Source organism: Varanus komodoensis, unplaced genomic scaffold (assembly GCF_004798865.1).
Source record: "Varanus komodoensis strain SLA01 unplaced genomic scaffold, ASM479886v1 scaffold149, whole genome shotgun sequence".
Taxonomy (NCBI): domain Eukaryota; kingdom Metazoa; phylum Chordata; class Lepidosauria; order Squamata; family Varanidae; genus Varanus; species Varanus komodoensis.
This window is the reverse complement of record NW_025335434.1, coordinates 43,307-56,077: the sequence shown is the minus strand read 5'-3', so window position 1 is coordinate 56,077 and position 12,771 is coordinate 43,307. Positions and strand designations below refer to the sequence as shown.

The following is a 12,771-nucleotide window of genomic DNA, read 5'->3' as shown; positions in this document are numbered from 1 at the left end:
TCTAGGTATTAAATTCCAGGACACACGTAGATAATTTAAAAGGACATGTACATCACTAAACATTAAGTGTTGCAATACATATGGTTAAACCATTAACAATTAGTTCACGATAGCATCAGTTTTGTTACATCTCCAGCAATTATCCAACTTGTGCGGATCTTTGTTAAAGAGGTGCTGCAATGTCCAATTCACGCAGAAGATGACTTTTGGTGGAATAACTTGCGACACAGAAATGCTTTCAGCACTAAAGCAGAAATTCACTGGTTTGGCAAAATGGGACCAGCCAATTCCCTTTTCCAGTCCCAATAAAGGTCGTGTGCATTGTATTTGTACAATAGATTCTGCATTGATGTAACTATTTTTAAAAAACGAACCTTAGTCAGTATGATTGACTGGCCTCCATCTTGCAGGTCCAAACCTCAGTTCTAACAAATATTGCTTTTCAGTAGTAGAGGACAAGCCATATTTGGCACACAAAGCCAAGAATGACAAAAAATCACTCATTAGTTGATCCAAAGTAAAAATCAAGTCTGCCACCCACAGGCAAATAAATGTAATTTTTAACTTGGTGTTCTCCCATAGAGTTCATGCAGAAGGAGAAAATGAAACTGAGGTGACATTATAGGACAGACAGCTGTAACTGTGGGAGGAGCATCTCATGCCATGAGTTTTAGAGAGAGGATCCAGAAAAAAAATCCAAAACTGACTAGGAGAGAAAAACTTATGTAGAGAAGAAAAGACCATGTGTGAGGGTAGAAAGCAGGGTTTAGGAAGAGTTTGATTTTTGAAAATTCTCTATTTTCTGCAGTCCCAACACACTGGAGAAGATTTAAGGGGCCGCAAGGGGTTCTAAAAGGCAAGATATGTAAAACTCAGATTCTCCACACCACTATAACGTAATGCTTTCTCACGACATACACATTTGGAAATCAGTCATATTTTTTACAAATCGTTTGACAAAATTAAAAACAGAATATGGAAACGGAGTTTTTAATGTAATCACCACTGTATATGGTGAATATTTATTCCAAGTTGCTTTTCACACATTAGGCATTGATACAGTTTTCTGATATATAGTAATTTCACAAAAAAGAGCAGAATTACATTTTCTCTATTTCAGTGCTTTTTGTTTTACATAAAGTATTTCATCTTCACAAAAGTTTCCGTTCACTGAAGCACATTTCCGCAGTGCCTGCCCAAGACGCATACCTCATCCCCACACGTGCCTGCGCACCCTTTATCTATTGCTAATGGTCTTCCTAGAATGAAGACATTTCTCACTCTTTCTCAATGTGAATCTTCTCACATTTCTAGAGACCTATTTTAGAGAAACAGCTTTTACAGAAGTAGGAGCATTTCTACTCATTCTCCCCCACAAGACTATTTGATGTGATCAGAGAAATGAGGCAGAGGCCGTTCCGTTAGTTGTCCTGTGAGGTTTCTCTGACGTGGGCCCTGCTCTCAGCTCTTCTTAATCTTCAGCCACTTCAGTCGTATCTCTGGTTCTGAGCCCCAGATGGAGGCCAAGGACTCTGAGGGAGTTGCTAACCAAGGCAAGGTGTGAGGAAGGCCGAGGATATCTGCCTGACACAGATGCACAGTCGCAGCTGATTCCACCTCCATGCCAGTTTACAGCTGATTGCCCATGTTTATTTTCCTTTTTATTCCACCTAATAGCAGGAGTTCTCGGGATGATTCACAATAATTCACTAAAAATACAGCATAAAATTCTAAGATACAAAATTTAAAAATAGAATTTAGAAGCATTTGAGGAAATAAAAGATTGATTGCAATACATATGGACTGACATAAAAGTCCTCTGTATGACATGAAATGCCACTGAATCCCTTTGCAGAAGTTAGCATTCTTAACGTGGCCCTGAAGAACTCTAAAAAGCTCTGCTAGCAGCACACGGGAATGGAATGCAGGTAATGAGATGTTCTTTGCTGCCCTCTCTGCCCTTACAGGTACTTGATTATAGGCACATACCAGAGTTCCACTGCATATACTCAGACATTTTTCTCCATCTGCTCCGTTTCCCACTTTGTCTCATCACTCTCAGCTCTTGGACACACCATAAAATCCTAAAAGCTCTAGTGCAGAGATGCTACTCAGATGCTGTGGCCATATCTGCTGTGAACACCCCTAAACAGGGGCAGGCATCTTATGAGGTCCCCTAGCCCCATGGGTGGGGGGGGGGGAATAGCCCCTGTCTTCCTGAACTTCAATAGGCATTGATCTGACCAATGGGAGTAAATCCAAGTCCCCCACCTTCAGATCACCACCCCCTGACCAGCTGAAAACCACCGGGCGAGAGTGTGCCCGGCCTTGAGTGCTGGCGCACTTGCAGGTTGGCTCATGGAGGCCATGAAATCCTGAGCTGGAATGAGAGGGCCTTACTCATGCGTGTGCTCTGGGCGAAAGGGTATTCGGGGAACCAGGTGGGCTTCCCCGTCGTGGCTCTGAGTGTCCCACCTGATGCACTGCCACTGCTGCTCTCCGGAGCCGTTGGTGGAACGGGAGTCAGGACCCAGCAAGGGGTCCGACGCTTTGCTGGGCACCCCAGATAAGGCATCACTGTCTAAGGATCCCTCAGGTTGGGCCGCATCCTCTTTAGAAGACGATTCTTCGGAGGAGTCGGACTCCTCCTCTTCCGAAGAGGTCTCTCTGTGAATTTTTTGATGTGAAGCAAGGTATTCCCTTCGGTTGAAGCTCTTCCCGCACTCCAAGCATTTAAATGGCTTGTTTCCTGTGTGAATTCCTTGATGTAAGGAAAAGTACGATTTCCGCCTGAAGCTCTTCCCACACACCAAGCACTTATAGGGTTTCTCTGCTGTGTGAATTCTTTTATGAAGTTTAAGATACTGTCTTCGGCTGAAGCTCTTCCCACACTCCATGCACTTGTATGGTTTCTCCCCTCTGTGGGTTATCTGATGCAAAGCAAGATATGCCTTCCGACTGAAATTCTTTCCACACTCAGAGCATTTGAATGGCTTTTCTGCTGTGTGAGTGGTTTGATGTAACTTAAGAGATGCTCTTACGCTAAAGCTCTTTCCACACTCCAAACACTTGTATGGTTTCTCTCGTGTGTGAGTTTTTTGATGTAAAGAAAGGCATGCCTTCCAACTGAAACTCTTTCCACAGTCCGAGCATTTAAATGGTTTCTCACCTGTGTGAGTTCTCCGATGACGATGAAGGATACCACTCTGGTAGAATCGCTTTCCACACACCAAGCACTGATAGGGCTTCTCACCTGTGTGAGTCCTTTGGTGGCAATTAAGGACACTTCTCTGATAGAATCTCTTTCCACACACTGAGCATTTGAATGGTTTCTCCCCTGTGTGTGTTCTTTGATGACGATTAAGGGCACCGCTCTGGTAGAAACTCTTTCCGCACACCAGGCATTGATAGGGTTTCTCCCCTGTATGAGTTCTTTGATGGAAATTAAAGGAAGATTTCTGCTTGAAGTTCTTGCCACACTCTAGGCATCTATACAGCTCTTCCCCAATGTGAACTATTTTATGAGTTCTCAGAGCACGGCTGTCACTGAAGGTCTTTCCACACTGCAGACATTTAAAAGACTTCTCTTCTATATGAATTCTTTGATGTGAAGCAAGCTGATGCTTCAGGCTGAAGCTCTTTCCACACTCCAAACATTTGAATGGTTTCTCTTCTGTGTGAATTAACTGGTGACTGGAAAGACTTTGCCTGTGTATGAAGGTCTTTCCGCATAGCAGACATTCAAAAGGTTTTTCTCCTGTGTGAATTCTCTGATGTGAAATAAGGTGATGCTTCCGGATGAAGCTCATTCCGCACTCCAGGCATTTAAACGGGTTGTCTTCTGTATGGATTATCTGATGGCTCATCAGGTTATGTCTGTGAATGAAGCTTCTTCCACACTGCAGACACTGAAATGGTTTCTTTCCTGTGTGTGTTATCTGATGTGACACCAGGGCAGGCTCCCTGCTGAAGCTTTTTCCACACTCTAGGCATTTAAATGGGTTGTCTGTTGCGTGAATGATCTGATGAGTAGTAAGGCTTATTTTCCGAGCAAAACTCTTTCCACACTGCAGACATTCAAATGGTTTTTCTCCTGTGTGCATTCTTTGATGTGAAGCAAGGTGATGCTTCTGGCTGAAGCTCTTTCCACAGTGTGGGCATTTAAATGGATTGTCTTCTGTGTGAATTATCTGATGGCGAGTTAGGCTTGTCTTGAGACGGAAGCTCTTTCCACACTGCAAACATTCAAATGGCTTCTCTCCTGTGTGAAGTCTCTGATGTGAAGCAAGAATGTCCTCCCGGCTGAAGCCCTTTCCACATTCTAGACATTTAAATGGGTTGTCTTCTGTATGAATTATCTGATGACTAGTAAGGCTGCTTTTCTGAGTGAAGCTCTTCCCACACTGCAAACATTCAAATGGTTTCTCCCCTGTGTGTGTTCTCTGATGTATAATCAGCTTGCTTTTGTGTCTGAAGGTCTTACTACAGTCCAGGCATTTAAATGGTTTCTCCTCGGTGTGAGTTCTCTGATGTGCATGAAGGGCTCCACTCTGGCAGAATCTCCTTCCACACTCCAAGCATTTAAATGGTTTCTCCCCTGAGTGTATTCTTTGATGGGTGGTAAGTGATGTCTTCTGACTAAAGGATTTCCCACACTGCAGACAACTAAATGGTTTCTCCCCAGTGTGTGTTCTGTGGTGGTTGAGAAGTTCTGTACTCCGCGTGAAACCCTTTCCACACTCAAGGCATTTGTATCGCTTGTTCGCTTTATGTGTTGAACTATGGTCATCAAGGGTAGACTTACGTGCAAACATTTTTTCGTGCCCAGAGTGTTTCTTTTCTCTGGGCGTATTGTCTCGTACCATCATTGCATGGGTGTCGGTGTTCTTCTCTGATTCAATCCTCTCTTTATTTCTTTGCTTTTCCTCTTGCTCATTGGTCCCATCCTGTTTTCCAGCACTTTCTGCCACATCTGGACACTGCTTGCTCTCCTTGAATAGTTGTGATGTTTCTCTTGTTTGATCCCACTGATCGCCAGCTGAAACAAAGAAAGAAATGTTAGTGCAAAGGAGAAAGGCGATTGCAGAACAAGAAATCAATTTTTCTTCCCCTTAGAAAATAACAGTTCAGTATCCTAAATTCATTCAAGCATAATCTCCACAAGAGAATTTCAGGGAAACCAGGAAGGTTGAAACCACAGGAATGCTGAATTTAACAATTCTTCATTGTCCTCCCATGTTGACAAATGGAGGCGAAAAAATTCACAAGTGAAAGATTTTCAAAAAAAGCAGCATCTACTTCAACTAGGCTGAGTGCAGAGCAGCTTCCTGCACTGCAGGAAAAAAAAATCAAAATACTTGCCCAGGTGACGTACATTTCCATTCAGTGAAGCTGCTGCCATGAAGAGTGTTTGCCCATTTGGTTCCAAAAATAAATATCCAGATCATTTATTTATTTCTCTATCTATTGATTTATATCCTGCCTTGTTCCTACAAAGGGCTCAAGGCAGCTTACATCATTCTCCTCCTCCATCTTATCCCCACAACAACAACCCTGTGAGGTAGGTTGGGCTGAGAGACTGTGACTGGCCCAAAGTCACCCAGTTGGCTCCATGGCTGAGCGGGGACTCGAACCCAGATTGCCTGAGTCCCAATCCCATCCAACCACTGCACCACACTGGCTCTCCATGACAGAAAAGCAGCCCTCAGATCATGGCAGAAAAGCAGCCCTCAGCTTAACAAGGCCAGGCTTCGGGCAAGACAACATTCACAGGGGCTTTCCTGACCCCGCCTCACCTCTGAGCCAGGACTGCTTTTTGCACTGCTGTGCACACACCCCACTGCATGTTCTCCAAACCTTGCACCCATCTTCCTGTCACTTAACATGCTGGCCCGAAGAATTCAGGAAGAAGTGTTTTGACTTCCTGGAAGAGACACATTATGGGTCCATTGTGAAGGATGCTAGAAAAGTAAGTTCATTCCAGGAATGTGAATATTCTGTGTAAATGTAATCGTTCATGATGGACATTTACTGAATATTGTACATTTGTGCCTTTTATGTAAGGCATTTAAAATAGATCAAGTACAAACGTTATGGTAATACAGAATTGAAAATAAAATTGCCTATTATTATTATTATTATATTTCTATGCCGCCCCTTGCCTATATGATACCGCTCTTATGAAAGTCTATGGCTTGACTGCCCTTAGAAAATTGTGTGCAGTTCTCGTTACTGCGCTCAAAAAAGAGTATTTTACAGTTGGGAAAATGCAACTAAACTGACCAGTGGGTTGGGCACAACTCACCTAGGATGCTGTATATAAAGTAGATGGAAAAATACTTTCCCCTCTCTCTCACAATACCAGAAACCTGGCTCATCCCAGGAAACTAATTTTTGGGAGATGCAGGACAGATAAAAATAATTCCTTCTTCACATAATGCATAATTCAAATATGGCATGCCCTGCCACAGCAAGCAGTGATGGCAACCGCTTTGGAAGCCTTTAATGGGTGTTGGCCAAATTCATGGGGAGGAAGACTATAAATGGCTACCGGTCTTGATGGCTATATGCCAGCTCCATTATCAGATCCAACATATGCACACCCATTGCTGGGATATATTATGGCTGGGAAAGGAAGCTTGCTCGTGGATTTCATGGAGGTAGCTGGCTAATGTGTGGGGGGAAACGCTGAACTAGACATACCACTGGTCTGATTCCGCAGGGCTGCTCTTAGATTTAACACTATTAGCTTAAGCAATTCTATTCATGATTCATGTTAAAAAAACAGGGTTGTTTTTTTAACATGAACAGGCTGGAATTCAAATAGAGAAGGTGAACACAGCTGATGTTGTTGTTAGTCGCGAAGTCGTGTCCGACCCATCGCGACCCCGTGGACAACACTCCTGCAGGCCTTCCTGTCCCCCACCATCCCCCGGAGGCCACTCAAGCTCACACCCACTGCTTCAGTGACCCCATGCAGCCACCCCATCCTCTGCCGCCCCCTCCTTCTTTTGCCCTCAATTGTTCCCAGCATCAGGCTCTTCTCCAGGGAGTCCTTCCTTCTCATTAGGTATTATTATAATACAATAATTAAGGCAAAGCTGCAAGGGCTTTACTAACCTATCTTCCTCATCAAGAGGAATCTGTCTTTTAATGAGAAGATTCCTTTGGGGGGGGGAACTGTTGCCAGTTGCAGCACCCAGAAACAGCCCAAAAGTAGTTGGCCGAGGAAGGCCCCAAGGGGGAGGCCACATAGGAAAAACACCACAGTTATACTGTCCCAGAAGGGAGGGGGATAAGAACAAAATGAACTTTGTGTAACCCACAGCGAACACGCTAGCCTGACCTCAAATACGGTAATCAACGGGGCAGTGGAAACTGGTTCCAGCCGCCATGCAAGTTGGAAATGTGCAGGGAGTAAGAACATGGCAAGCCTGTGTGAATCTCGAGCAGATAAGAAACAGACATGGGAAATGCCTGGTCCTTGGCAGAAGAAAGGACTCTTTCTCCAGCATGGGAGGGGGTGCATACATTGTTGGATCGATGTATCAGATATGCATCAGGTGACTGCCTCAGTGACTCCATCCAGCCACCCCATCCTCTGCCATCTCCTCCTTCTTTGCCATCTATTGTTCCCAGCATTAGGCTCTTCTCCAGGGAGTCCTTCCTTCTCATCAGGTGGCCAAAGTACTTGAGTTTCATCTTCAGGATCTGGCCTTCTAAAGAGCAGTCAGGGTTGGTCTCCTCTAGGACTGACCGGTTTGACCACCTTGCAGTCCAAGGGACTCACAGGAGTCTCCTCCAGCACCACAATTCAAAGGCCTCAAACCTTTGGTGCTCAGCCTTCCTTATGGTCCAGCTTTCACAGCCATACACTGCAACTGGGAAAACCATAGCCTTGACTATACACACTTTTGTTGGCAGGGTGATGTCTCTGCTTTTTAGTATACTATCTAGATTTGCCATAGCTTTCTTCCCCAAGAGCAAGCGTCTTTTAATTTCTTGGCTGCAGTCCCCATCTGCAGTGATCTTGGAGGCCAAGAAAATAAAATCTGTCACTAACACAGGTGATAGACCATGGAAAATCTACATATAACATTTTCTCCCAACATGGACTCCAAGAGCATCTCATTCACACTTCATATTTATTTGCCACATTCTGGTCAAGGCAGTACCCCAGAGAAACTCACAATAACACATGGAGCTTACTGAAAGCAACCGATAAGGGGCCCCAAAACAGAAAAGAAGAGGCATCCAGCATTGGCCCTAAGAACAATCCAGCAAGAGACACACACTACTAGCTCTTGAAACACAGTAACCTTTCCTATCAATAGAAGAACTGATGGACCGTGGACATACCACACTTCCTGGGATAGGGACTGGAGAGCTGCTCCACAGAAGATTCTATTACAGTTACTTCTATGATGAGCCCCAACTAAAAGAGGCACAGTTAGAATTCTTCTTCTGAAAAGCTGGAGAGTCACCATCAGTTGGTGAGGACAGATTAAATGAGCCAGTGCTCTGGATGCTCAGAAGTTTCCTGCACTCATAGTAAACAACAAAGTTCAGGAATGTGCTCTGAACAATGGATTTCTGACAGCAACCTGGCAGCAGCCACCTGCCATGAACACATTATTACAGCTAATCCCCAGGCAAGCCACAGTGACATGTGGCACCATCAGAATTCCTCCTCCTGAGGGCCCTCACTTAGAATCATCCACATGCAAGAAACAAGACACCCATTCCCCCACTTATTCATTTATTTATTGCATTTATATACCACCCCAATAGCCCAGAGGGTTTTCTGGGTGGTTTACAGGCATTAAAACCCCAAATACAATGTCCAGTCCTAAATAAATAAATTGGCTACACCACGACTGAGTATAAAATAACATAGTTAAAATGAATTAAATGACTAAATATACAATTAAAATTAACTTTAAATATTGGTCAAATAAAAAGGTCTTGACCTGACACCGAAATGCATATAATGACTTACCAATGTCTGAGTTAAAACAACCCTGATCCACAGAAAACTTTAAAGTTGATAAAGTCAACTTTAAAAAATTCAGGGCAATGATAAACAAAGTCCCATGGCAAGCCACTCTAAAGGGAAAAGGAGCCAAGAAGGTGGGATATCTTGTGGGTGGGGGGGCGGGGCAGAGAAAAGAGATGATTAAGGCACAACTACAAACAATTCCAACGAGGGAAAAGGGTAGTAGACAACAGAGGAAGCCTATGTAGCTTCACGAAAAGCTAAGAAATCATCTGCAAACAAAAAGGGCGTGTATAGGACGTAAAAGGCAGGCCAGGCTACAAAGGAAGAATATAAACAAGTAGCAACCATTAGGTGGGTCCACAATTGGCTGCAAAATTGGACCCACAGAGTCCTCATCACTGGCGCACTCTCAAAATGGGGAGTGGTGACGAGAGAGGTGCCACAGGTTCTGCCCTGAGGCTGGTACTCTTCAACATTTTCGTTAATGATTTAGATGAGAAAGTAAAAGGAAATATAATTAAATTTGCAGATGACACAAAGCTGAGTGGAATAGCAAATACCTTGGAGGACAGATAAGATACAGGATGATCTTGACGGGTTAGAATGCCGGGCAAAGAACAACAGAATGAAATTCGATAGGGACAAACGCCAAGTCCTCCACTTAGGAACAAGAAACCAAATGCACAGCTACAAGATGGGGAACCCTTGGCTCAACAATACTGCAGATGAGAAGGATCTTGGGGTTGTTGTAGACCACAAGCTGAATATGGTCCAACAATATGATGCAGCTGCAAAAAGGGCAATTTTGGGCTGCATTTACAGAAGTGTCACTTACAAATCACTTGAAGTACAGTACTAGTTCCCCTATACTCAGCAGTAGCCAGACCTCACCCGGAGTACTGTGTCCAGTTCTGATCACCTAAGTTTTAAAAGGATGCAGAAAAGCTAGAAAGGTATAAGAAGAGGAGGATAAGATGTCTTCTCATTCAGAGTGTGGGACATGGAATAATGGACTTAAGTTAAAAGAAACCAGATTTAGACAAGACAGCAGGAAGAATTTCCTCACTGTCAGAGCAGTACAACAATGAAACATATTACCTGGGCAAGTTGTGGGCTGTCTTGCTAGGGACATTCAAAAAGCGTCTGGACAGTCATCTGAATGAGATGGTGTAACTTACTGCCCTGCAAAGGAAGCGGGGTGGTCCTGATGGTCTTCTGGCCCCTTCCAACTCTACGGCCAAGTGCCCGACAGCAAGGAGCAAAAGGAAGAACAGGGAGGGAGGGAAGGAGGGTAAGGGGAGGAGGAGGGAAAAAGTGGTGAGCCATGCTGTGAGTAGGGATTAGTTTAATCATTTCACAGGGAGGACAAATTTAAATAACATTTCAATGAAACTCTTCTCAGTTCCTGTAGTTTTATTATTACTGCATTATTGTTATTAAACTGCTGAATTTAAGATGTTTTGGTGTATGTGGAAGTGTTTCTTAGTTGTTTTAATTGTGTTTTATATGTGTCATCTGTCTTACATACAAATTCAACTTAAGGACAATCTCAGGAATAGAACTCGTTCTTAATCTGGTGGCCAGATGTACTGTTAAAAAAAAGAACCTTGTTAATTGTAGCTATAGTCCGAAGCAGATTTGGATAACTTTGGAATGTTATCCGATGAAGGATTGCAAAGTGGGTGTTGCCAAAAAGTATTTTTGTTCCACTGTTGTTATTTGGTATCTCAGCTCTTTTGCAGGAGGTACCATGGATCTTATCCGCCTGCAAAGCAGCGATTAATGACATACTACGGGTTGGTCTTTTACCACGCCCACATCCGGAACATTTTTTCCCAGTCTGGTTTCACATCAACACAGAGTTTCTCTGAAACTCAAAATATACTCGGCCATAGCAGGATGTTTTCACATTCATCCTGAACTCTGTAGCCAAGAGGCCGATTTAAGCCTCAAGGGTCTGTGCAAATCCTGGCAGGGTGAGCAGGCTCGGCCCCTCTGCCCTCCCCAGGCTGGGGCTCTCCCGAAGTGCTGGAATAAAGTACTCATCGGCCGTGTTGGCTGGGGATTATGGGAGCTGCAGCCCAAAACGCATGGAGGGCGCTATACGGGGGTGGCTTCCTCTGCAGGCATCTCCCCCTTGCAGCTGCCCCGTCCTGTCCCTTCCCTCTCCTCCTTACCCCAAGCTTCCCACCGCCCCCGCGTCCCCAGGCTCCTGCCACAGCAACTGCTTTCGCGGGGCGCGCTTCCCGCTCCCCACACAGGCGCCTCGCTCCGTGGCAGCCCCCCAGGCCAGATCCCCCCCCCCCACCGCCGCCGCCGCCGCCGCCTACGAGGCCTGGGAGGATCCCGCCACAGCAACCGCGCTTTGGGTCCGCCTGGCAACCAGACTGCAGGGACCGAGTCTCCTCCCTCCCCCAAGATTTCGGAAGAGGGGCTGGGGGGGGGACTGCTCCCCCTCCGCCCGATCCGCGGGTGCCTCCTCCCGTCCCCTCCGCCACCGTACCTTCCATGCCGCTTCGCCCTTGCCGCCGACACCGCCCCCCCCCCCGTGGCCCCCCCCCCCGCCAGGAAACCTCCCCGATTTCCTTTGCGGGAGCTCGGGCGAGCACTTCCGCGTGCCCCAGCCCCGCCGGCGAACTTTCCTCTCTAGGAAGCGGCGCTCTGTTCCTTTAACCCTTGCGGGACTGAGCGGGAGAGGCACGGTCCGGCGGCCGGTCCCCGAGGAGGGAGGCTGCCTGCCTGCGTCTTTGCTCCATCCGTCCCAGCCGGCGGCCCACTGCGCCTGCTGGCTGGGGACGATGGGATATACGGTTCCGCAATATTTCAGGCGGGCGATACCGGCCTGCGGATGTTTCCTCGTGAGAAGGGGAGGCCACCGCGTGTGGGAAGAGCTTGGAATGGTTGGTCGCCGGACGCCCTCCCGCCGTGCTGGATCGTGACTGCTGGGGAAATTTAAATCATCCTGGCAGAAAAACGTTGCTTATGGAAAAACAAACCCGCACCTCTTTCTCGCAAAGCACCAGCTTTCCAGGCCAAGTCACTGTTTTATATTGCTGTTGCCTTAAGAAGGTGGCATTCTTAGCTAGACTGAGAAGCCGCATTAATACCTGCCTTCTTAGCAGCTGTAGAAAAACTGAAATAAAGCTGTCCATTGGTTTCTGAGTGGGCCCACCTAAACAGAGGCAAGCTCCTGCTGAGTTTGTTGCCCAGCCAGACTACCTGAAGGGCTCCTCCATCAGACACAGTTGCATGTTTAAGCAGGATCCAAACTGCAAAGAAATCCACTCAACTGACAGGTCAATAAAGCAATCAGTAATGTTTTCCATGCCGTTGTTACCGATATTTCTGATCAGTTTAGAGCATTATGTCATGCCTAAAGACATCGGGATGCTATTGTACTGAGATTATCTGGAAACTTAATTCTCTGTATTGGTGTACCTAACTAGTAGGTGTGGCGTAGTGGTTAAGAGCATGGGACTGGGGCTCAGCCATGGAGCCAACTGGGTGACTTTGGGCCAGTCACAGACTCTCAGCCCAACCTACCTCACAGGGTTGTTGTTGTGGGGATAAGATGGAGGAGGAGATGGAAGCTGCCTTGACCCCTTTGTAGGAAAAAGGCAGGATATAAATTGAAAAATAAATTGAAAAATAAATAAATAGAAGTGTCTGTAAGTGGGCTGAGATCTTGCAGTTGAGTTTACCTCTACCCAGTAGTGCATTATCTTTAGTTAGACTACAGGTATCTGGGGCACCGGACAATAAAGCGGCAGAGG

At 45.8% G+C, this 12,771-nt stretch overlaps 1 protein-coding gene across 4 annotated transcripts; it reads right to left on the bottom strand.

The window, feature by feature from the left end:
• Positions 1–987: 987 nt before the first annotated feature.
• LOC123020263 (oocyte zinc finger protein XlCOF6-like) lies at positions 988–11,544 on the bottom strand. 4 transcript variants are annotated; one of them, XM_044423712.1, is made up of 3 exons: positions 11,502–11,544; positions 10,097–10,229; positions 988–5,038 (listed from the first exon to the last, which is right to left on the bottom strand). In XM_044423712.1, exons 2-3 carry the CDS (start codon positions 10,128–10,130, stop codon positions 2,397–2,399), a joined length of 2,676 nt encoding a protein of 891 aa, XP_044279647.1. In that variant the 5' UTR covers positions 10,131–10,229; positions 11,502–11,544; the 3' UTR covers positions 988–2,396. The 4 variants fall into 4 exon arrangements, with proteins under 4 accessions (XP_044279647.1, XP_044279649.1, XP_044279651.1 ...); XM_044423714.1 differs by lacking the exon at positions 11,502–11,544 and adding an exon at positions 5,796–5,923 and having other exon boundaries at positions 10,097–10,281; XM_044423716.1 differs by lacking the exon at positions 11,502–11,544 and having other exon boundaries at positions 988–3,617; positions 4,122–5,038; positions 10,097–10,281.
• Positions 11,545–12,771: the final 1,227 nt, after the last annotated feature.

Coding starts and splice junctions, on each gene's coding strand:
- LOC123020263 (XM_044423712.1), bottom strand. CDS start 10,130: ATGTCCCTAGCAAGACAGCCCACAACTTGCCCAG. Junction 5,039..10,096: donor ACAGCCCACAACTTGCCCAG/GTAATATGTTTC, acceptor TCTTTGTTTCAG/CTGGCGATCAGTGGGATCAA.